The 25,950-nt window shown below is 40.5% G+C and overlaps 1 protein-coding gene across 1 annotated transcript in view; it reads right to left on the reverse strand.

Annotated features, from left to right (window-relative positions):
- Positions 1-2,112: 2,112 nt before the first annotated feature.
- The window catches only part of KIT (v-kit Hardy-Zuckerman 4 feline sarcoma viral oncogene homolog), a gene marked incomplete at its 5' end in the record, with an annotated part of 28,851 nt that continues 5,013 nt past the window's right edge, over positions 2,113-25,950 (reverse strand). Inside the window, 16 exons of the mRNA XM_010282432.1 lie at positions 2,113-2,665; positions 3,831-3,936; positions 4,589-4,688; positions 4,786-4,897; positions 7,642-7,764; positions 11,017-11,144; positions 11,478-11,566; positions 13,370-13,520; positions 15,139-15,249; positions 15,337-15,441; positions 15,695-15,821; positions 15,914-16,020; positions 17,111-17,304; positions 18,518-18,632; positions 24,033-24,148; positions 24,847-25,036. Of these exons, the coding sequence (XP_010280734.1) occupies positions 2,540-2,665; positions 3,831-3,936; positions 4,589-4,688; positions 4,786-4,897; positions 7,642-7,764; positions 11,017-11,144; positions 11,478-11,566; positions 13,370-13,520; positions 15,139-15,249; positions 15,337-15,441; positions 15,695-15,821; positions 15,914-16,020; positions 17,111-17,304; positions 18,518-18,632; positions 24,033-24,148; positions 24,847-25,036 (2,000 nt within the window). The remainder of the gene's footprint in view (positions 2,666-3,830; positions 3,937-4,588; positions 4,689-4,785; positions 4,898-7,641; positions 7,765-11,016; positions 11,145-11,477; positions 11,567-13,369; positions 13,521-15,138; positions 15,250-15,336; positions 15,442-15,694; positions 15,822-15,913; positions 16,021-17,110; positions 17,305-18,517; positions 18,633-24,032; positions 24,149-24,846; positions 25,037-25,950) is intronic.

Raw genomic sequence — 25,950 nt, forward strand, 5'->3', positions numbered from 1 at the left:
CACGTGTTTGAGCGAAGGGGGAATATTCAGCATCGTTGCAGACTTTGAGTGGCTCCAACCGCCTCTGCAACCATAACCTTAATAACACCGAGATATTTTTGTTCAGGTTTAGGTAATACTATTCATGACATACAGACTGCATCAGCAGTCTACAGGATCGATCTTCTAGTTGTGATGTTTTCCAGAATAAAGCTGCATCCAAGTTTCCAAGTATTTGTCCCATATATTCACAGGTAAAGAACTTTTCATAACAAATAAACAATAAGGTTTTCCGGCACACATTTGCAAAAATATTTCAGAATGCCAAACTTGACCTCTGTGTGGCCAGACACTAAGATTTTGCATCAACCCAAGAATTTATTTAAGACTTACATGAAAATATTCCATTTTAACATAGTACACATCAGTAGCATTTGAATACATATTTACAGATTTATTTGAACTTTTCTGAACTGCAATTCTACAACTGAGCAACATATCCATAAGTGTTTCATAAACTTTCAAACACTTACATATTTATACATATAGTTTTTGCATATATATATATAAAAAAATATTTTTGAGACTCAAGGACTGAGGATAGTCGAAAGGACATTATTGCTACATTTCCATATTTACAAAAACAATGCATAAACCCATTCAAAACACCAAGCCATTGCAAAATAAGTTTCAAAAATCCCCAAATTATAAAAATATAAATTTCAAGAACGAAAAAACCCAAATCTCTTTCAACTAAGTGTCTGTAAAGTACCGAGACGTCTATAATTATAACAACTAGTTTGTCTACAGTTGCTCTGAAAGCCAACACGTTACAAAAGAGCTTTTATAGCGTTAAACTGAAAATGCTCAACAACAAGTATGCATAAGAGTGCCTCCAAACAACTGGCTAACTTTGGAAAGGTGCAACAGCCTAAGGAAGTTCAGTGCAAATGGCTAGTTTTTGACTTAACTCTGAAAGACAGATTCCTGTAACAATAAACCAAATGCACAGTCATAGGAGGAGTGTGGTATTCAACATAACCCAAAATATACTACCAGTGTGTGTATTTACAATTACCTTGCATTTGGGCAGTTAGTTACACATTTAAATTGCATGTAAACTCAACCAAAATCCTGGTAAAGTATAAGTTACAGAGTGCTTAAGTGCATTGTAAATAAATAGGTACTTAACTAGTACTCTGCCTCTTACAAATGCTTCTCAATGCCTTTACTAATTTCTAGGGGACAGAAACAAAGGGAGAAAAGAACAAGCAGTGTTTCTGATGGGAAGGGGTTAGAAGATCCTTGAGCACAACCCTGGGCTCAACAGATACTGACCCCAAAGCCTCATGTCTGTCAAACAAGACTGAAGATATTCTTTCTTTTATCCCATTTACAAATTCAGCGCTTCCCAGTTAGGCTCTTCTTCTATTATGATCTCTGGACTACTATAGGAAGATGAAAAAAATTGGGGCAAGGGAAAATAGCCCTTTCCACTTAGCACTATCCAAGCCTGCCTGTGGGAAAGATTCACCTGGGTAGGACATGATAAAGAAAGGGCCCCCAGGAGAGAATTTTTTGCTTCTGCTCTTGCTTAGATAAGATGACTCGTTAAACGGCCTCTCCTCCAGATACAGTTTACTGGGAGCAGCCTTCCTCCTCTATTTTGACCAACTTGGCAGCGCCCACCTATCTTTGGTGAACACTTTTGGATGTAACTATTAGCAAAACAAGCATCAAAGCCCTCGGGCTCCTAGGGCAGGGGGGCGCAGAAGCGATTCAGGCTCCGTGGTGGGGTGAGACCCAGCGATGGGCAGCTCCATCCCTGGCAGGGAACGGGCCAGTGGGAAGTAGTGCATATACCCATGGAAACCTCGTGACCGGCCTGCAAGGCTAACGGCACGGGTGGGAAATAAAGATGAAGATCCACGCTCTTCTCCTCTGGTTCAAACCCCAGTGCTCCCGGGAGGGCTTGCTGTGGTGCAGACCAACTTTGGAAGGGTTCCGGTCCTTTCACCTCTCTTGCCCAGGTACATACAGCACCCTTGCTGATCTCCCATCTACAATACCTGCCTGGGAAAGCTTCCCAGGCTTGGCTGGATGTGGAAAGGGGTTTGCAAAGCCATTAGCTTCATATTTGTTTATTTCTTAAATTCAGCAAAACAAGATGAACTAGAAAATGGCTGTATGCCTTCCAGGCACAGATCCAGAGAAGGATCACTGCAGATTTGGTTTGATCTGCAGTCATCTCGTTCCACACCCTGGCTCAGGATTTCTTTTGTTGGTTGTTTTTTTTTCTTCAGATCTGGCTCTCTACTGCAAATACACACAATATAGCAAAATATATACAGCTTCAGTTAACATTGCAATGATGCCTGTAACCGTGCTCAGCAGATTATGTGTAACAGTGTGTGGTAAAGGACAGTATTACAACAACGTTTCAGCTACACAGTGGTAGTAGTGAGTAAAAGTAAGAGAAATTATTGAAGTCGTCCCTCTCTCACGCCCTGCGCAATACAAACAGCGAATACATCTGGGCTCCTCTTCTTCCAGATGCCACTCAAACATCTTCGCGTACCAGGAGAGGCTGAGTAGATGAAGCACTGCTACCCACAGAGTTAATCCTCACTGAGTGATCTGGAGCATTTCCTTGACTGGAAGGTGGAGTTGAGAAGTTTGCATAAACCTGCAGAAGCCAAAGACCGGTGTCAATATTCTGCAGACCACTCCCTTCATGCATACTTGGAAAGCTCTCCTTTCCTAGCCTTTTCCCACTGTGTACTGCACATGCCATGGAAGGGTTCCAGCTCAGGTGTTTTTTTGCAAATCTAAAGAGAGTTTCAAAAGGTCTTGGGCTTAACTGATCTTTTAAAGAGTCAGGAACCTCAACCTCAGTTAACAACAACACTGCAGCTTCCAACTGCACACCAAATTTCAACTGCGCTTGAAAAAACACAGCTCAAGTTATTACTAAACTCCCCCAGAAACCTCACTAATATTTCCTTTGCATTCTTGCTTTTGTTTTAGTAATGCCTGCACCTGCCAAAAATACTCTACAGGATGCAATCGAACACCAGCAGCTTTCAGTTTCCTCTTTTCTCAAATTGTCAGGAAGCCATGTACTCTGTGCCCAAAGAAGGCATCCAGAAGGTAAAAGGAAGCTTTATTTTTAAACCAGGTTTTAAACTTACATTTTTAAACCCCAGTAACACACAATGTTATTGTGAGAGAAAATCTAAGTTTCTGCTGTGCCTCCAATTTTTCTTTGGACTGTTTTGTCCAATTACCCTCTCAGAAAATGCTTTTACTAGGGTCAAAAATGGTCAAAAGAGCAGTGAATACAGTTAGTCACGACATGCCTCCAAGGTTGTATAAATAGAGCTAAGCAAAGCACAAGTGAGAAAAGGCAGAAGAGCAAAGAAAACCCAACTCCTTCATCCAGAAAGCTTTTCTAATAAAAAAGCTAGATATACTTCGCTTCTGAGATGTTTCCCAGATTAATAAATTTTTTCATAGTTTAAGATAAGATGAATTTATGCAGTACCATTGCATTTTGTAACATCAAACTGTTGTGCCACGTCTATTTTGAGTGAGGAACATCAACCATCCCAAGAGCCTTCTCCAGCTGGTACATTTTGGGTATGGGCTGACAGCTACTGTCTAATGGCACAACAGGGCAGAAGTGAGTAGCCCAGACATCATTCCTACCACCCAAACTGACAGTGCAAAGCTACGTAAATACTTCTGGAAAACTAACGCGAAGTGCTCAGGCTCTTTGCTCCTCACAGCTCTAGTCTAACGTCTTGCTTGAAACTGCTTTGATTCAAAAAACCTGATGATCCATAACTTACCCGGGGGGCATTATCTGAAAGCTGTTGCTCTATCAGCTGTACGATTTGTTTAAATGTGGGTCTCTGTAAAGGATCAGCATCCCAGCAACTCTTCATTATGTCATACCTGCAAAGATACTGAAATTAAGTGCCGCTCATGAGGAAAACCTTAGAGCTCTTATCTTGCCTCCATTATTATTTGAAAGAAAAGTGTGACCCAGTCCCACAGTTTACCATCTTTAAACGACTTTTAAGAATAGAAATAGTGCTGCTAACACCTGTGCTTGTGACAACAAAGGACTCAATACTAATGGGAGTCTCTGGACACAGTTCTCTTTGACAGCTTGCTAAGTGCCAATCATTTACAAAACAGTGAATTAGGGATGGCTTGTAAAGAAGATCAGAAGCCAGTCCTCTTGCTGTCAGGAAGTACAGCACAAATGCAGGTGCTGTACAGTCTGGTGATACATCTCATTGACTACTTTATCTGATTTAAAAATGTTTAATTATGTTCTGTGATCTGTCAATAATTTATTGACATGGAGCAGATGCGATGACAAAGTGATCAGATGGTACAAGGCATGAGTGCATTTCATTCCTAGTAACAACACAGGCATGTATTCTGCTAGTTAGAGTACATTAATTATTTAATATGTGAAAAGAACTTTAAAAAAAAGACCATGAGGCAGTGAAATGAGCCTTAATGCAAGAAGCACAGATTCCCTTCCTTTGCATCATTGCTGATGTTTGGTGATTAGAGATGTTGGTTGCTCACTTACATTTCAGGTGGTGCACACTCAGGGCTGAACATCCTGTATCCCTCCTTGATCATTTTATAGAACTTGGAGTCCACAGGCATCCCTGGATATGGGCTGCTTCCTGTTGAGATAGCACGTGAGCAACATGATTTCTGCATCTGCAGTAAACCCAAGATGAAACAGAAATCCCCTGACGTAAAGACCTTGAAGGAGCTTACCTAAAGAAAAGAGCTCCCAAAGCAATATCCCATAAGACCAGACATCACTCTCAAAGGTGTAGACGCAATTGAAAATACTTTCAGGTGCCATCCACTTCACTGGAAGACGAGCCTTTCAGGGAAAAGGGAATAAATTCAGACAATGGACATAACGCATAGAAATATTCACAAGGTAAAATTAACCTTTTCTACTTCTTATGTGCTTTAAATACTTGTTAAATCAAGAAATAAAAGTACCCAATGAAAAATCAAAATCTCAGCATTTTAGAGGCTCCAAGTGCTGCATGGTTATTGATCCATCTTTCTGTGGGTCTACCAAACTCGTGCAGCTCCTTGCTCTCTGATTTTCTGTATACTGTGTGATTCCTTCTGTCTTCTTTATAAGGGATGGCAGGAATTAAGAGAAAAATCATATATATGACTATGGCAAGGTTCTTTATGCAAACACGCGAGTCTAATTCCATGGACTGGCTACCATAAGCACACAGATGAGATTCACATAGTCAAGATGCTTCAAGGCTTTAATCACTAATCAACAGTGAAGACATCTGCTTTACCTCCACAGTGTATCAGAAAAGAAATGAAAATTCGTATGAAAAAAATATATATATTTTTTTATTATATGACATTTTTCATAAGTTTGTGTGGAGACAAACTGTTAACTGGAGCAGAGGAAAGGGCACAGAAAGCCTTTAGATTTGCTTCCACCTTCTTCTCCCTGCTTTGCCCTTTCCTCACCTGACTGCAGGAGCCAGTCAGGCTTCTGCCCTAAGCACTTGTGCTGTAGGAGAAACCAGACCTCTTCCTTTGAAGTGGTCTCACAACGATATGTCCAAAGATCTATTTCAACCATACTATAGAGGCGAGCCTTAAAGTCTTCAGAGGAAGGGAGACCCAAGAGAGAAGAAGGTAAATGGAAAGGAAAAGAAATGAGATGGAGGAAAGGAAGCTTTTGCCATGGGCTGGCTCACCAGAGGGGCAAAGTTGTTTATTTCCTGAACACCACAGACAGCAAACACTCTTCCTGGCCAAGCCCCCAGCCGCTGTCGGCAGCGCTGCCTCGCAGCAGCGTCCACGGCTAGCGATGCCCCCGCGCTCCCCATCTGCTTTAAGATCAGGCCAGATGCCACTAGACGCCTCCTGCAGCCACTGCTTCCTCTCTCCCCAGGCAGCTGCAGCCTATCCTCCTCTGACCCTTTCAAGGCTACGTAAAATCCTATTGTCAGGGAACTCAGGAAACTTAAAGGGTAGCCTACACATGTAGAAGTTCATTACTTACTGCCCACTTCCCTCCTAAGCTGCCGGTCTGCACTTCCCACTCCCAGGAGCCTTGACTGATCAAGCAGCTCCTGACCTGACCCTGAGCTTGAAAGCAGCTTGCTTAGGCTAAATGCCACTCAGTGTTTTGCCAGGACAGCCATTCCTGAATTATTTCTGCTCCTGTTGTTCCCTAACCTCAATTTCTAGGCACCCAGTGGCTGGTACCAACATTGGTTTTGATGACAACCAATAAAACCTTCTCACCCGCAGCCTAAAACAGGGATGCTGTAGGTACCTGGGCCATCAGGGACTGCTAGGTGACAGCAAAGCAGCAGAGATGTCTCGGATACCTAAGGTGCCATGGACTGACTGAGGTTAACAAAGCATGGCAAACCACTTTAGTGAGAGATGCTCATGTGTGGGATTTTCCCTCTTTATCAGCTTGCCCAAAGCCTGGATGGGCAACCTTCAGTTTGTGTGTTGTCAGATCCCTAACCTCCGACCAGCCTCTGACCATGGAGCTCTCAGCAGGGCTGGGAGTGAGGGCTGCCTTATTGAACATGGATCTTTTCTCCTTCGAAAAATGGTGCAACTGAAAACACGTGTAGTCTGAAGGCACTTGGGTGGCTGCATGTATCTGATGCAGACTTACAATATTAATCCAGGCAGTGCATACGAGTTTGAGATGCATACACTGTAGCACACTTCTCCAGCTTAACCACAGATAGACTCAATTTTCCTTTGTAGTAGACCTCCTTTTACTGCACTAGCACTTTAAAGGGGACTTTGAGTACTGCCAAGGTAATCTGCATCACTTCAAAGCATCTTTGTACACCTGCAGAGGTCTAGTACGTACCAGTGTAATCAGTACCCCTTCTACATAGGAAGTTTTAAACTTTTCTCATCAAAATAGTGTCTTGTTCCAACCCTTACAGCGTTTGAACTACAGCTGCAAGTTAAAGCTGTACGTTACACACACAAGGTTAAAATCTGTACATGGAAACAGTTAAAGCTAAGGCTTTTTTGGCCCCCACTACGCCCTAATCAATAAATTCACAGTTCAGAAGCCAGTTTTCTGTTGCCTGCGTGATGCTTTGTAGCAAAGAACAGGATGCAAAGCCCTGATTATTTAGATATTTATAAAATAAACTATTTCAGTAATGGAAAAATATAGCAATGCCCAGAGAAAAAGTTTCAAAATAATTATATTTAGGAATGGGTAACAGAATATTCCAGTGGCAAAACTTGCAATGACTCACAGAGCTGTAACTCTGAGCACATTCAGATATAACTGAAAGGCTGGGCATTGTATTAGTGCAGCAAAAACATCTCCTCCACTACGACATCTCCTCCACTACAACATACATTCAGATACCAGCATGTTTTTTGCAGTATAACAACGTGTATATAGCAAGGGTTTTGTCAGCACACACATCTATGTCAGGAATTGCCCCTCCTAACGTTCCTGACCAGCATGGATATATAACAGAATTGGGAAATTTAGATTTCTGCCTAAGAAAGACTTTTCTTTGCAAGTCAAGACAACAGGAACTCCCCTAACTTAAAACAGGTGGATAAAGTATCGTATATACTCACGTTTCCTTTGACCACATAATTTGAGTCATTCCTTATATCTCTTGCCAGGCCAAAGTCACAGATTTTTGTTATCCGACCGTGAGTTAGAAGAATATTTCTTGCGGCCAGATCCCTATGAATGCACTAAGTAACAAACAGAAAAACAAACAAAGCTATTTTATAATATCCTTAACAGGCTGTTGCTTGGTTACATGTTTACTTAGCTATATAACTTACTGCATTATGCATTTTATTGCAAGCTGAAAGTCATAATGAAGTCATGTGTTAATAAGCACACTCAGATGATTAAACAGACTAAACACTCTGGTATAGTATTTTTACTATGATGACATTGATCCTCATAGTTAAGGTTGTCTATGCATTTATTTTAGAAAAGTCCACTTGCAGTCACTTTGAATTTCCTTGTGTTTCACGTTCGCAGCTAAAGTTTAATGTACTTTTTCGCTGCCTTTTTATCAAAAAATCACTGGCCTGTTTCCTAATGCAGGACAAATAAGGGGAAAATGTGGTTTGCTTCTAAAATCGTTCCAGTCTTTTATTAAGTAACTACTGTGGTTGAGGGAAAAGGGCTGAAAAGCTGAAAATAGGGAAAATTGTGGCAACAACTTCAAAGCACACAAGTCAGGAAACTGAATCCCATTTCAAAAATACTCCTCTGGAAGACCTGAATTATTAAGTACCTAGGTGAGTTTTATGAGCAGATTTAAGTATTTGAAAATACTGGAAATGCCAGTATCTCTCAATGAACAGTCACGCTTTCAGTGACCTAGCTAGCTTATACTCCAGTTATCACTTGTGAAGTGTGCATGTGTTTGTAGCTGCAGCTCCAGAAGGGTGCCTGAGTTTCCTAGCAGTCGCGTTTTCGTTGTATGCAAATGTGGAGCCCATGCGTGTTTGTTAGAGAATGGAGGTTGTTCTCTAACAAAATGATCCCTTTTTCCGTCTGGAGAGGACAACATTGGGCTCCCGCTTTCCTGATGGTATATTGTATGCAGGCCATAGCTGTCTAAAAAATAGCTGAAGATTTTTCTCTTCATTTTTTCCCTTGAAATACAAAACTTCAGGAAAACCCTACAGAAAATGACTTAAAATATCAAGAATTATGCAAATCATACTCCAAAAATAGTAACTGCCGGTTGCATAAGCAACTTCATCTCTGTCCCTTTTCCATGCTTACATGAGGAACTATTTTTAATGACAATTACTGTCTCAGGGGACTCTCATTCACCTCCCAATCCAACATATTCTTCACTTTGCATATGTAAAGTTGAGAGCACAACTGCACTGAAGCAGTAAAATGAAGGAATGGCCAAGCATCCAGCATGCCTCTGCCTTGTTCCTCCAGAATCAGTGCTGCTTGCGTTGAATAAAGACTTTGTCCATTGGAGGAAGCCCTGTCTTGCGATTAAGGCACTGTGTGCTTAATAAGGGAATTATCCCCCATGGGATAGGCTCCTATCCTGACTCCTGCACAGAGGCACTTTTATGCCTCCGAGCCTTGATACACAAGCAAGTTGCAGAAGAGCAGCTGGATACTCTGCACTGCTGGATACTCTGCGCTGACCCTCCTTGCCCCAGGGCATGAGGCAATTTGAAGCATCTTATCCATCAGCCCACACTACTCTGCATTTACTAGCTAGAGCTAAGAGTGTGTATGTACACAATGACCAAAGAGGACCAAGCACAGTAATGTGTTAGCACAGTGCAACTTAATTCTGTGACAATCGTTAATTCTGCACTGCCACAGCGATACTTGCGCATTAGCTCCTGACCTCACGGTGAGGGGGTGTTACATTCATTATTGCCTTTGCTACTTAATGCCTTGGTGTCTGTTTGTATTAATGGAAAGACTATAAAGAAAACAGTCACTGTGAATGATGCATAGTGAATCCTGGGGCTATTATATAGGAAAATAAGAAGAAATAAAGAAAATGTGCGCAAAGCACTGGATGTCCTGAATAGCAAAGGATGCAGGAGTCTGGTGAAAACCACTAAAATCTGTAATGTAATGTAATGTGTTTGCCTGTCAGGCCCATTTTGAAGCTGATAGATGAAAAATAGACTAAAGGGCTTGGATGGAGGAACAGTAGGGGAAAAAAAACAAGTGCAAGAGTGAATATTAACATGGACTTCCTTTGGAGCAGAATTAGAGTCACATTTCCCACTACTAACACAGGATCCCAGGATTACTTTATTTTCCTTAAATTGCAGAAGTTTGGTTTTGCGCTTTACCCAGGATGCACCTGAACTATCCTGTGTCTATATTAGTTACAATGTTTACATGTTAAATGGCATTTTTCCAATAAAACATAAGAACAACCATAGGAAGATCATAATTATGCTGTGCTTAAGATTTCTATTCCATATAAATCCCTCTCAGTTATGCAATACTTCTCCTATGAAACCCAGAGAAATGTCTATTATGCTCAGGGTAGCCAACAAATACCATTTGTGGGTCTCTAGGCTGATTTTATCTTTTCAGAAAATTAAAAAACAAGACATATCCTGTACATTAAGCCATAATGATTAAAAAAAGCACGCAATGTGATAGCTCCCCTGTCTAAGGCAGTATTCTGTATGAGAGAAGTAGCAAGTGCAGCATTGTTTAAAACTCATGCAAATAGATAGCTTTTCAGCTGTCTTCATACTGTTCTTTAGTTTGTAAACTCTCCAGCAGTGCCACAGAGAATAAGTCTTAAACTCTCCAGAATTAATTGTTTTTGAAGGTGTCCACGTTAGGTTTCTCTTTCTTTCATGAAATTCATTAATTTCCATACGCCAGAGAAGTCTGAAGAAGTAACTCAGGGTTCCTATGGGATCCAGTGCCTTCAAAGACATCAGGAGCTCTCAAGAAACTACCTGGGTGCTCCAAGAAACAAAGGAAGGGCTGAAGATAAAACCCGTAAGAGACACCACCCACGCTAGGCAGGGTTCAGCTGTGCCTGCCGTCTCCCAGCACATGACATTATTAATCAGTGGAGCCTCGGGGTGCAGCAAACACACTTTGCTGGAATTCCTCTCCTCTGTCTTCTTCTCTTGACATTTCTAGTTCTGTTCATGAGGAAGGCCACTGATTCTACTAGCCTGAACCTGAACTGTGGATACGCAATGGCACTGCTTCACGTTGACTACTGTGTACCCTATATTCTGTTTTATGGGATATAAACCACCACTTTTGGCCAATGACCACAGTACAGAACTCTTAGCCAAAGCTTCAGGAATGAGAAGCAGCATATCAGTTTGCAGTGCTTGTTGAAAAGAACACAGAAATATTCAGCATTTAAATACGTGGATCACATTAAAACACTGAAAGTGATGCTAAAGGAAATCAGAAATCTACCGATTCTGTCCAGCTCTGAAAAATTATTAACTTACATTTTTGGAAGCAAGGAAACTCATGCCCTTTGCCACCTGGTAAGAAAAGCTTAGTAGATCTTCAACGTCTAGAGCAAGTTCATCATCTTCCAACATAGAAAGGGTAACGTCCTGATCGGTGTAGGATCCTACGCAATATAAACAACAACAGTTTTTGAGTGGAGCAAGTGTAATCATTTTGAAACAGTTGTTTTAACGTTAAACAAAACCCTGATCTGAATAAGTATCAGACTAGAGTCACGTAAAAAGCAAAAAATAATCCTGATACTCCATTTAAGTGTGGAGAAATGTAAGACACTGTAATTTAGCATGTTGTTCTTTCTCAAGCCATCTCATATCAATTAATGAGTTTTACTTGTCCCCATCCATGAGAGAAAAGTATGACAAAACTGAAAAAAATCCATGAAACCCCTCTCTCTGCACTCCCAGCCGCAAATAGAATTCCTTGTCACTGTACTCACCAGACTTTACTGGTCGTTTTTTATCAGCTTTTGGTGGGACTGCATATGATACTCCTGGTTTCATGTCCATGTACTCATTGGCAACATCACTGTAGAGGCAGCAGATGAAACGAAATACAGTTTAGTGAAAAAGGTCTCAAAAGCCATCCAAACAAAAAGCCAAAGTAATGCCAACCTTCTGAATATAATGCTCTATAAGTGATCTGTAGATTGGAAACTCATGGGTGTGTAAAAAAGATGAGGAAAGGCCTGTACAGAAAGAGAGGTTTGTCAGTACAGCTAATGATACATCTCAAAGTTTGGCTCAGGTGAGCAAACAAAACCTTTCATATGTATATTGTTTATACAGACTTCAGTCTTTATAAATTAACATCCAGATGTTTCACAGGATCTGTTAGTGCTTCCTTCTTCTGCTTAGGCCAACTTCTACCAGAGTATTTTACCAACTCAAGTGGCAATTGAAATGCAGAAGAAAAATGGTAAAAAATGTTAAATTCAGAGAGTTCCAAAGGGGATTTGTATGTATTTCAAAGAATCAGCCAAGGCTTGGGACAGCCATCTGCTACATTTTTAAAGTTTTCTTATTTCTATATATAATTCAAATGTACAGATTTTCATACTATATGGTTTATAAAAATATACAGTGAGGCACCTTTAGAAATGATGGATGTACTTGGCATTTTTCACTTCATTGCCATTAGAACTCATATACATAGCTCTTCCTTAGCCTGAAATATCTGTTTAGTTTACGAACAACAAATGCAGCCACAGAGCTAACATGGAAAGGAGTAATGAGATCACCAATAGCTTTAGTCACCACCACAAACACATCTGACGCATTTAGCAGCTGCAACTTTACAGTTAATAGTGAGATGAGAATTTGGTAAATACTCCACCATTAATACTTCAATTTACAAAATGTGCTCAAGCAGTGAGATTCCTCCACTGAAAAGTGGGCACATCTCCAATGGCAAATCGCAGATTTGTATTCATCACCTCAGTGGTCTCAACCTCTCTGGGGAATCAACAGCTATCCATATATTGCCACGGCACAAACAGCTTCACCAGTACGCCCTGCTGGCACAAAGGACTTTACTTAAGGGTCTGCCTGGTTCTTCTTGGTCTGCCAACACAAAGTAATGGGCCCACCGGGGCAATAAACACACTAAAAATAAAAACGGGCAGTTATTGTAATAGCCTCTAGGTTTTGGTAAGTTATGTCTCTCTCACTTTGCAAAAGGAAGGAGCAAGCAGGAAATCTGCTTGGAAACGTACTTGGAAAGAGCTCTGGGCTTGTATCTAAAACAGAGTGGTTAAAAATATACAGATGAAGTAACTGAAAAAAAAAAAAACAAAGTACAAAAGCAATCTCAGAATCGTGACACGAGTCGTGTCACCACGAAGTCTAGCGAGCTACTGGTGGCAGCTTGCCTCTGACACTGTAAGACGCTGGTTTGATTTTGTAAGAAGTCATTTCTGAAGGCAGGAACTTAGGAGACCTCCGAGTATTAACACCCCAACACTGGGGGAATTGTCATTCAAGCTGCTAAATAAGCACTGTCAATGTTTAACAGAAACGATAAACACAAATACGTACGAAGATCAGAGCCAAGGAGTTGCATGAAATAACTACAGGAAATTTGATAAAGAAGTAAACCAGAGAGTGTATACAATCAATCACGCTCTGTTAGAATAAGCCACCCACTGTAAAAATCGTCTCTTTAATTAAATTGTATCCTTGCACAGCAAAGAATCCTCAAAGCCTGCTGCATGAAATTTCTTTCATTCCACAATTCCATTCAATCCCACATTTCTTATCTCTAATAAACTTTGATATCTCCTCTTTCCCAATCTTCTAAAAACACAAGTACATTTCAGCAGGTCATACTTACGCTGCAGGCTCTGCCTGATGCAAAAGGTTCTCATAAACTGCTGTTTCTGCATGTTCTTCATGTTTTGGACAGATAAATGAATCCCGTTTCCGTCTCAGAAAATTTAAAAGATCACCATAGCAGCAATATTCTGTAATGACCAGAGTGGGACCTGTAGATATATGTGAAGTTTAGAAAGCAGGTGAGTATTGTTTTCATAGCAGAAAACCTTACATAAAGATAGCATTCAGCCGAGCACACAGGCTAGGCTATTAAAAATCACACTGCCTAGCAGTGTCTCGACTTGAAAAGTTATAGAAGAGTAACCCAGCATCTTCCCTTTTACAGATCAGCAACTATTGTCCAGCTAAAGCTGTGTCGCTCCCAATTAATTTCTCCCCCTCCATCTCAATAGCATTGCATTGTATAAAAATTAAACAAGTAAGTTCTTTTCTCTTTCTTCATGTGATAATGTTTCTGGCCAGACACATCTGTTTGATTTTGCTCACTTCCTGAAGGAAGTTATTTGTTCCAAACGTTAGAGTAATTCAAGCTTCAAACATTAATCCTTTTGATTCACTTCTGTTTACAGTAGAGCTTCACACTCCTTCAGTAATGTTTTGGAAATGATGTAGAGTGTTATATTCTGCAGTATAATAGGAAAAATCATTCAAACAGAACAGCCTGCTGCGACAGAAAACTACATTGCATAAGGTCTTAGAATATTAAAATGAAATCAGAAAGGAGAATCAAGTCATCTCCAGCACGGATGTTTATAGATCAAATATATGTTTTCTGAGTGAATGACTCCAGCTATGGCCCTTGAATATGTAATTGCACTGCGTGTTATTTCATCTGTAAGGTAATTCTGTACCACCATTTCCTAACTTCACTAGTTTATTTCCATTTTTCTGCACTTAAAAATTATAGCTTTCGTAATAGCAAAAGCAGTATTTGTGGCGGGACTGTCTTACAGATGCCACATTTTTTCAGCTGAGACAGACATGCACTCAGGCCAGCGAGCCTACTTTGTTGACTGCTTAAACAAAATTGTTTCATCCTATTTTTAAATCATTAAATGTGAAAGTGAGAAATGTTTTGCCTCCATCTAAAACTATGAATTTTTACAAGCTCCTTTTCTTTGAAAAATGAGCAAGTATTTGTATAAGAAGCAACACCATCTTTCGTATTAAAATGCACATAAATTAAAAATACAGGACTGTATCACTCTGTATTGACACTTCAGCTGTTTTGCAGCTTTTACTATGTATAAAAAAAAACTTACTGAGTTAGTATCAAATATGAAACATTTGGGTTGTGGAATAGTTTATTTGGAAAATTCTTTTTCTCAACTTTGTGCTGCTTAGAATTTGTAACTTCAGGGGTGTCTTAACAAATACATTTACAGTTTAAACAAAGGCTGGAAGACTATACAAGACAGGCCTGTTGACTTCACCTTGGATACCAACAAGGAACCAGTTCACGTATCTTTTCTCATTTGTGAGAAACAGCATGGTTGAGGAAAAAACTTATAGCTCACGTGAAAGAGAGTAACAGTAACCTTCCTTTTTAGCTGCAGCTACAGTGGTCTTATTACTGCTTTTAGGATGAGCCTAAAAATCTAGACTCAGGAATTCGCAGGTGATAGTCATGATGATCTGCAACCTGCCTAAACAAGAAATGTATTTAAGATTTCTATACTTAGCGGCACTGGATTCTTCTTCACAAGGTTCCTCCTTCTGGCAATAAAAAAGGAACAGAAATAATCAATAATCTGTTGATCACCCCACCTCCAATAGTGCAAGCTCCAAGCAGATTCACAATATTAATGTGGTTTCCAAGGTAACTCAGCACTTTAAGCTCTGACATCAAAGCTTCTCTTTCTGTTAAATGGGCACTTGCTGCAAGGCAAAGCACAATGGTCAGTACGTAACACGCCGACCAGAAGTGAGTGAGAAGAAATTGTACAGTATATTACAGCAACTTACGTTTCAACATCTTTACTGCTACTGTCATAGCAGCGTCAGATTTAAACAGACCATAAGCAGTAGCTTCAACAACTTTCCCAAAAGCTCCAGCACCAAGGGTTTTACCTAATAAAGCAAAACAAATGTAATGACTAGGAGCACTTCTTCCTGAAGGGTTCAACATTTTATTTTATGTTATCAAGGAAACTATTGTAGATATGCCTGCTTGCTTTTTGTCCCAAGGTAAGTATGAGCAATTACCACTATCTGCATTACTGCACAACATCTTTTTGACAAAACCCTGCTGTGTTTGACCAAAGTCTCATATGAGACCTGAAGGTTTCACCTTGCAGATGAAGTTAAATAAATCTAAACTAACCAAAACTCAACCGGTTTCTAGGAAATTCCCATTTGTGATCATAAGGAAGTTGCATTGGGTCTATGTAAACATAGTTGTTTCCATTTATTTCTTCAACAACTTTCCACTGAACTTCATATTTGGGTTTCTGGAAAGGAAAGAGAACGGCTGTCACTAACGAAGCCTCCACAGGCAGCTTACACACTTTCCTAACTCAGGCAGTGGTGCTTCTGATTTTACCTGCAAATATATGTACACCAGGATCATGACTATGATGCACATCAGTCCTGCAGCAACTCCAAATGCGATTAGTAAAGGTGTGAAAAGGGTATGGGTACGGATTTGTTCTGGAAAGAAACAGAGAAAATTCTGCTTAAATACTGAACAAGAAAACTATATTAAGAAATGCAGGTGAAAGCCTTTCCTTGGTTCTTCCTTGTGAAACACAGTTTGGGGTTTTGGCTTTCCCAGATGCGCTCGGGTACATCAGAACAGCTGTCCTGAATGAGCTATGGGGAACAGGGCTGGCACAGAAACCATCCAGTTTGCTGCCTCGGGAGTCTGAGCTTCATCAATTCAGGAGGCGTGACACCACGATCAATTAATGCAAGGGGTCTGCATGATCTCAGTCCAGTTAGGTTAAAGAAAGACTTTTTTCTTAAGTCCTAATTTCTTCTCTTTTTTCCCCCAAAGTATGATGTCTACAGCGCAGTCTTTACAACTAGAGGTTGTGCTGAATAGCAAAGGAATACCATTCCAGTAAAACCCATCTGCCCCAAATCTGGCTTATTTGTTTATATGTTATATCTGCGTGTAATAGAGAAAAAAAGCAGCAGAACATTTCATTTTGCAAAGAGCAGCACCGATTTTACAAACACATTTCGAGTCATCTATGTTCTAGTGCTTTTTTTCCCCTCACAAACCCACAAATAGTGCTACAAAACTCATAAGCCCTTTTGCAGTATGTTCTTGTTACTTCTTTTACAACATCAGGTCCCTTAGGCTTCAGTCAAGTTCAGGACCACATTTTGCTGAGACATTGTAAAAATGTTTAAAAAACGCAGTTTTTCCTTGGAAAAAAAAAAAAAAAGATGGCCTAAATAGTAAAAACAGACGAAGACAGGAAAAGAAAAAGGAAGAGAGAGAATGAAACCCAGTGTAATGATGTAGGTGGCTTGCCCCTGTGCTGCACAGACAGAAAAAAAACAGGTAACTACTATGCTGCAGATCTGGAGCCGTAAAAAGATGATACCACAACATTCATTGAAAAATTAAAACAATGCTTTGACAGGCAGAATATGTAGTGTAATACATTATCATACGCTCAGCCACAGTACCATAAACCTTCTTATGGCAAAGGTAAACCACGTAAAATCCTCTTACAGAAAGAGCTGAACGGCACCCAGGTTTTATGGTCTCATTCACTCTAGCCATTACCTTTAATAGCGAAGTTGAAGAAAGCAGAGCTCCTGTCCCCATTGCTGGAGGCCTCGCAGCACACAGTGCCGGTGCTCCTGAACATGCTGGCATTAATGGTGCTTTCAACCAGGAGTCGTTCAAATGACGGCACTGATGAGTTTGTGTAACTGATTTTGACATCCATGGGGGATATGGTCGGTGAATCGAAACACCTGGGAGAAACAATACTGACAGTTACCTGCCATGGATTGCTTCTTGGAATGGATGACAGGTCCTGCTGTTGAGGCAGACAGTCACTGCCAGACCATCAGATAACTAAACACTGCTCTACAAAGGGGTTCAGCTGAAGATGTTATCCTCAAAATTTAGCCTAATCACAATGTCTCATTGTCTTCTACATAGTGGGTGAAATGGATACATACATCAAGCCTGACCCAACGGACAACGAGGTCTTTGCGTTTGGCTAAAGATACCTACAGGTCTGTAAGTCCACTGTGGGTTTTGTACCATTCAGCCTGCATCTCCAACTTCAGCTTTGAGCAGTTGTGGTCTATTACCTGCTCTTGAAAACTTTCTGCAAGCATCGTTTTTATTACAGCACAGAAGAGATCCATGATGTATATACACCACCACCAAGCTTATATGCAGCCAGAATACACCCAGTTTTGTTCTCTCACGATGCTGCCTCTCCTTCATATGTCACATATTTACTACATGGGCACACAGTTAAGATAAAAAAATTACTTTTAAAAAAATTAGGGAAGTAACAATTATTTTAGGTATAAAACAAATTACACAGGTGAGAGACCCATGACTTGCTAATACAAGATCTACAACCACAGTGGAAGTCAACCAAAACCTTAAAACATGCTTCACAAATGCTCACCTCACAGTGAAACTCTACAATCTTTTTAGAAGCATGGTAACTTGACATCAGGTTTTATCCATAACAGCCCCGGACTTGTTTACTTGGCATATGCTTCATGTGAATAGAAACCTAACTACTTTATGTCTTGAAAGATTATATCATTACATGATATAAAACAAAAGATAACAGCCATATTCACATGTGATTCTGTGATTGTCATTCTGTGAAATTGCACACAGAATGTGTGTCATTTGGGGCCAAACTGATACAAACCTTAGCTATCTTGCAGCAGAGAGAAAGTTCGGCTTTTACTTTTCCACAGCAGAAAATGTTGCTTATTCCCCTTTCAAGGCCAGAACGCAAAGGCGAATAATGAAACCTATCCCTGCCTTCCCCTCAGACCACTACAAATAATGCAATGCTGAAAATCATGAAAACAGTGATGCAATGTTTGAACATAACTGTTACCGAATCACTTTATGTTCTTAGGTTTTAATTATAAATTGAGTGTGTTGCATCTAGAATAACCTTTGGAGACTCTGGTTTACTTAACTCACCTCTGCTCAGTTCCTGGGCAAAAATACCAGTATATGGTAGGGGCTGGGAATCCAGCTGCTACGCACTGGAGAATACCATTGCTAAGCATATCCAGAGTGAGAATCTCCGGTTTTGCTGCAATAAACAAAAGCAAGGGTCACACACTAGGGGAACACAGAATTTGCATTGCCATTTGCTCTTCACCCCAACAACTTGTGTGCATCATCATCCATGGAATTACTGAGGTGAACAGAGCTTCGCATGTTCAAGGGTGCCCGGGTCTGAATTGGTGTCCCACAACCACTGATCATGTGTGAAAACAACAGTTTTTACACTAAAAGCTTGGGCTGGATTTCAGAAGAATACCCTACCTCCACTGACTATTCGGTTTGATGAAAGATCCTAAACTAGCAAAGCCCAGAGCTTAAACCCAGAGAAGTGTATGCTTGGAACAATAGTGCAGTTCCTGTTCCTGTACAGCCTGACTTTACCCGCCTGTAAAAAGGACAGTTTCTTCACAGTTATAGGCATACTAAATCTGCCAAACCACATCTGTTTTACATCTGCCCTGTGTCTTAAATATTACAACCACAGACAGAAAAGGAACTACAGTGCAAGGCAACCAATACAGACAGAGTCCCCACAGAGGACATACGTCCCTCTAAGATACTACTACTGAAATGCCCTACTGCCTAACTCCCTGAAACATTGCACACAGAGGAAGATAATATTTTGCTGAATGTATCAACTTTCCAAACAATAATTCGTGATTGCTTTGGTAGTTTAGAAAGCAATCTGGCCAGCCAATGCCTCCTGCACGGGAGCTGGTCCTGCCCGTGGTGAACCAAGGAGCTGCTGATTTGAGTATGGCAGGAAACCAGAGCAATCAGATGGACTTAACAGTCATTAGTCCAATGTCACAGGCTTCAGCCAAAGGCACCACCAACACAGTTCTGGCAAATATTAGCAAGATGTTTTTCTTGGAGAAACTTGAATTAGAGACCTTATTTCCCATAACTACCTTAGCTTCCTTGCAAAAATCACCCCCCAAAAAAAGTTAATGGAAAAAACCCCAGACTATATTGCAATGATGCTGCTCACCTGACAGGTACAAGTTAAGACTCCATTATCGGTTAATACAACTTTACAGAAATGTAAGATGAACTTCTAATACTCTAGAAAGTTGTGAAGCTGTATAGGCTACAGTGGGAAAACGCAGATTTATTTCAGATAAAATCCACGTACAAAGACTGCACATTTTTTTTATATATATATAATGAATATGCTACTTGCTGATTAAATTAGAGGCAATAAAGCGCACGTATATTCTCAATCACATAGCATCTCCTCATGACTCATGTTACAGGAACTGAATGTTCTTTTATTTCTAAATCCACATGTTGCGTTTTATGCAAAGCACCAAGGACCAAACATTGTTGCAGAATGTCGAGATGGATTTTCAGCATTACTCATTTGGTGCAGAACTTTTTGAGAGTGCACAGCACCTCACTCACCCATCTCAGTGCTCATGGAATACACATAATCCACATTTCCAAAACTCCTATCAGAATGGATGGATTGTGAAATTGTAACTGGCTAATCTACCATCCATGTGCAAGCAATTTGTTTAGGTATGTTCTACGTTCTAAGCAATGTTACAATGCAATGTAATTCAAGAAATGAGAGAAATGAAGTCAAATATAAGAGGAAAATGAACATTAAGCCCCCCCCCCAAATACTGTGCCAGATTTGGGCTGCATCTAACACTTTGAACAAGAGAAATGGAAATGCGCACATTAGTCAGGCTTTTTCCACTGTACAAGCCTAGTGCAATAAAACCACGTCCATGGGGACTCATCCTGCAGCAGTGCAGGGAGACGAGAGGCCACGCAGGGTTAACACCTCCAGAGCCCGGGCAGGGTGGTCCAGCCCTGGTGCCATGGGAAGCTGAGCTGCAGCAGCCTCCTGAGAACAGCTGACCTGAGAGCAGCTCTACCACGATGTCCCTAGCGAAGCGCTTTGATGTGGCAATTAGCGTGATCAGCCTCTCCCCACCAGCACACCAGCTCCCAAGCCTCCCCCGCTTAGAGAAATTAAGGGATGCGTTTCACTTGCGGCAGCGAAGAGCCCCTCACAGCTTCATACCCAAGGGGACGGAGGCGGCTGCTACCATCGTCACCCAGGGCAGTATGTCTCAGCACCTGCACCCCTTTTGGCAGCCGGAGCTTCTTCCTCATCCACCAGCATACGTGCTCCAGGGGATGCTGGAGCAAAGATGGACTGGCTTTGGCAAACAGATGCCAAGCTGCCACCGAGCATTTTCTTTAAAAGAGATTTTACTGTGCTAGATTTTTGACTTTTACTGCCTAATTACCCCTGGTATCAGGCTCTTAATGACTAGACCTTGCTTACTGTTTTGGCTTTAACTCTTTGAATATTCAACGTTTCATTACATTGCTTGGCATATATGCATATTGCCTTCCATAATCAGTCATTAGATGTCTTAAACTTCTAATTTCACTAAGTTTATTAACTGCTTTTCAGCTTTTATTAATGTTGATTCTGAATGTGGCAAAAAGGATTTATCCTCTTTAATAGGAGGCCACTCATCTCAATGATCTGTATAATAACGTTGTGCATTTAATTCCTTTCTATTACTGATTTCCTTTTCTTCATCGTTAACAAAGTAAATGTCTAAAAAGTAACACTTAATAGGTATTGTCTGTCACCACAGTCAAAGAGAGAGGGCTTTCCTCCTGGAGCCACATTTTCTGGATCAGAATGAATCTTTTTATAATATCATGGTGACTCCTCGTTTGTTCACTGTGTATTTCAGTGACAGGAAAACTGCTGAGATCTGTAATACTGTGACCAGTTTTCTCTCTGCCACATGAGCCCTAACTGCATAGGTAATATTTTATTGACTATAATTAAGCCCAGCTATTATTTTGCGCTGAACTCAGATACTAGTTGGAAGATTCCGCCACTAATTGCTAGATGTGCTGTACCTTGCCACTCTGGAGATTTCTACAATTTAATTGTAACTCAGTTCAGTATGCTGCTTGTCAAGTTGTAATTTTCTTTTTGGCTCCTAATTTCAGAGCTCCTTCCTTACTTACTTTATGTCACATTTACTATGACTAAGTACATTTTTTTTTTAAGCAATTAGTATTGTTTCAGATTAGCATATGTAATCAGTAAATGTGTTTAAATCCCAGTATTTATGCACAGGGTTTTTCACGTCTTTCAGCAAATGCTTCAGCATCAATTTTTGTTTATGTGAAGACATTCTCCTGATTATGAATCCTGTTTTACCTGTTTGATTACTTTCTGCTGATTACTCGCCCAAGCCAAATGTGTAAACATCACGAGCTACATCCCAGCGATTTATGCAAAATTCCTGCTGACAACAATGCCAGGTCAGGACGCACCATTAGATCAGGATCTGACCCACCCACACATGACTCACCTCTGGCAGTTACTCTGCTATGCCAAATAATACGGTATGTTGTTGTGCAGTTTGTGTTTCATACCTAAATGATGAGCATTTTACAAGCCCCTGAAAACAGGTTATTTTTCTTAAAAACAAATGGCTAGAAGGATCAATCTGTTTCATCTCCTTTTTCCAAAAACAAAAAAAATATTTGCAGGATCTTAGTGAAAGTGCCAAAAAACTCTCTTTGAGTCAAGCATGTCAAATCCATCTGCTTCAGCAGTGTCTGCAGTCCACCCAGGGGTGCTGTGCATGGCAACCTGGGCTCTACTGAGAAGGCTTAAATGTCTCACTGCATCCAAAGACTGATCTCACTGCTTACAAAACTAGCAGTTGAAGCAAGAGGGAAGAAGACTGAATGCTGCCAGGTGCAGAGACAAGCCTTTCAGAACTAAGCCATCCATGCTCCCTCCTGCCTTGGCCATACTGCTTCACCATGCTGTTCTTAGTCTGGTTTCCTAACCATGACCCACAGGGGTTTTCAGCTTTTATCAAGTTGCAGATTCCTCAAAAGTAGCAACATGGAGCTCTGCACCAAGAACTGACACCTGATGATGACAAGACTGTAGGTTGGGGTTTTTTTTCAGTTGTTGTGCCCAGACTGCTCCCAAGCAGCCTGTGGAGCCTGGGAGAGTTGGGAGGCCCATGAAAAGCCCCTTGCTCCAAGCACATGTATGATGCTGCAGGTTGGAAAACACCATCCAGCCTCATCTGAACTGACAGCTTCACGGGCAACCTGCAATTTCACCCATTCCTTCCCAGAAATTAAGCTTCTGGCTCAACAAATTGCTCCATTAATCTGTAAAACAGCAGAATTACCCCTCGTGACGGTAACCCATGCTGAACGACAGTGGCAAAGGACATCTGAGATTGCCAGTGCCCTCATCTCAGAATTTATAGTTAGGAAACGGAAAAGGCACAAGAATACAAATTACAACATTGACAGATGAAGGAAGAAATGCCATGTTCTGAAAGGAGCCCAAGTGACATTTCTAGATCCAAACTATGGCATTGCTAATAGTGACACTACAAATGTTGACCTTCAGTGATATATGAGAGGAATTCAGAAATTAATATCTAGGATTCTGTGCATTTGTGGAAGTCTCAACAGTCCTCTGCATTAACCTATACCCAGAGAAGCACACATTGCTGCTGAAGCACAGCAGCAACACAGAGTGTATTTGCATTCACTTCATTCACTCACTTTCTATATAGTTCCTCCTGCTGGGCTTGAAGGCATCATTGTCTATCTCATCTTAGTTTTTCCCGTCTGCCTGCAGTCCCCTCCTGGTTTAATTTTCCTTAAGCTTGGCCTTTAGCATCTGCTAATATTTGTCTGCTGAGAGCATTAAATTCTCTAACAGGATGGCTCTGCTGAGAAGGACAGGGTTTCCTGAGGGTTTAATTGAATTCATTTTGAAGTTTAGCTTTTGTCTTGAAGAATGCTGTTTGGAACTGAGACCGATGCTCTTTTTTAAAAAGCACATCCTAAAGATGACAGCACATGTGTTAGTAAAGCTATGCAGATTTTTCTAAAACAATGGTGATCTACATTATTATACAGAAGTATTTAGATGCCAAAAGGCACAAGTGAATAATTCTCCTGACAAGCTTTCAAACTCTGCATCCAACTCAAACAAATTAAAGACAATTAATAGCTTAGCTTGGCTGCCAAAAATGCAAATTATAATCCCTGTATATCCTGCTCCACCTTAAATTATCAAAGGTTTATAGTACATGCTTATTTTTGAGATTGTGTTTCCAGGTGCTACAGTTTTTTTCCTGTATAAACTATCTAGCTGCTCTCTGGTAACCTCTGGAATATGTTCACTAGAATGTAAGGTCACACTGGATGGTAGGTGGATTTGTGTATGTACTCTGCACTTTTATATCTTGACATTTAAATAGGTTTCCAGCATGTGCTTCACTTCAGAAAGCCTCTCATATGCTGAACCACACTGTGACATCTTGTGCATACATTATGTTGTATAAAATACAATGAGTGTGATAATGAAATATTTCAGACTGTTCACTTTACTTACTTTTCACATAGACATTAAATGTTACAGAGGAGCTGGCATCAGAATTGGACACAAAAAATGTGTAAATGCCTCCTTCTGTTCCTTTTAATCGGGTAAGGTGAAGTTCACTTGTGTAACTGTAAAGAAAAAAATTAAGCATTACTGATGCTCACAACTTGTAGTGAACAGGCAATTGCTGCATGGAAGCCAAGGAATGAATTATTAGCGCACCGTCTTCTGCAGACACTGTCCACGCAGACACTATTATCTTGCACTATACAGCATCCAAAAGTTTTATTACTTATAACACCCAGATGTGTGCCCCGATGACAGCCCCGCACCAGGCTGGACCCCCTGCACGCACTGCCGCCTGCTCCTTTTCTTGCTGAGGAGAGAACCTGGGTACACAACCCAGGCCACACATGCTAGGTGCTACACTGGATTTTTGTGGGACCAGGGCTCATGAGAGAACAGTGCACAGCAGAAATAAAAGCATAAGCTTTTGTTCAGGGCATTAGGCTCTGCTGCAGTGGTGGAGGGAGTCTCCGCATACAAACAACTTCAAAATGTTATTTTTGCTTATTGTGCAGGAATGGCATCTTATAGGTGAGTGGTGAGTATGTGGCACACTGGTCCCTCAGATGGTGTGGTTAGCTCAACGCTATTTCAAATCTAGGTTAGCAGACTTTGCATCAGGTATTGTGGTAAGCCACATGTACTACAAGGTCTTTTATAATCACAGTTTTCTCGCCATCCCCACTTTCCTCTTTCCAGAGCAGAGTCTAATCTGCTGTTCCAAAATGAAATCAATAGCACTTAAAGTCATTCGTGTTACCTGTTACTGCCCACAGTCTTGAACTTGACATAATGGTCTGATGAATTCTGTAATGTTTCGTTCATATACATCCAGACTTCTTCCTTTGGTTTTGGATATGCCTCATACTCAACTGTTAAATTTCCATTTTGTCCTGCATTTATATCTATTGTGGTATTCATTGTCGCAAACAAACGGACAAATCCTTTCGCTGATGGCCATAAGAGAAGAAAAACAATTTCAGGGCCATTTAGAAGACTGTCAGTACTCTAACCACACTTAGACTACTTCAAGATCAGTGATCAAACATCCAACTGTGAAACAGGAAACTTTATCTACAAAGCAGAACTTGAACCCTCACCTGCCAAAACCAAGGCCACTAGCTATACATAGCAATGAGGACTTAAAGCAGCCTTGAGTACCTCAACAGAAATAATTCCATCTTCTGGTGATAAATATGCTCTATTTGCTTTTGGAAAAATCAAGTGCACATTTGATTCTACTCAAGTATTTACATTTTTCCAAACGTCAGAATTGCTAACTGTATAGTACAAAAAAAAAAGAAAGATAAAAGAAAGAAGAAAGCAAGACAAATTGATCATTTATGACAATATACTAGAGTATTTAAGGTTTCTTTGTCAAATGTAATTAAGAATGACATTACAAATGAAGGTATTAAAAACTGTAATTAGAGCAAAATGTGCTAAGTCCACAGGCCTGGATACCAATTGTCTTAAACTAAAGCATTTCTGTTCATCTACTGCTGGGTCTTAATCTTTTATTTGGCAGATACCATTTATCATTGTGCAGTTCAGTTCTAAAATACCATGTAGAGCAGCATCCTTACTGCAGTGGTTTTAATTTCATTAATAAACTCATCAGCTACAGGATTATTCACTTTGAAAAGACAAATTTTTCAGTCCTATTACACAAATTCATACGGGAATTATCCATTTGACAGGCAGACTGCAATTACAACGAAACACATTTACTGAGAGAGCTTGAATTTAGATCAAAAGTCAATCTCGGATCCCTGCTTCTTTCCACTTTCCAGTAATCAAACTGCTGTGGCCAGCTGGGCACCTAAGCTCAGGAAAACCGAAGCCAGCGGGGCTTGGTGAAAGC

The sequence above is a fragment of the Phaethon lepturus genome, unplaced genomic scaffold (assembly GCF_000687285.1).
Source record: "Phaethon lepturus isolate BGI_N335 unplaced genomic scaffold, ASM68728v1 scaffold22762, whole genome shotgun sequence".
NCBI classification, from domain to species: Eukaryota; Metazoa; Chordata; class Aves; order Phaethontiformes; family Phaethontidae; genus Phaethon; species Phaethon lepturus.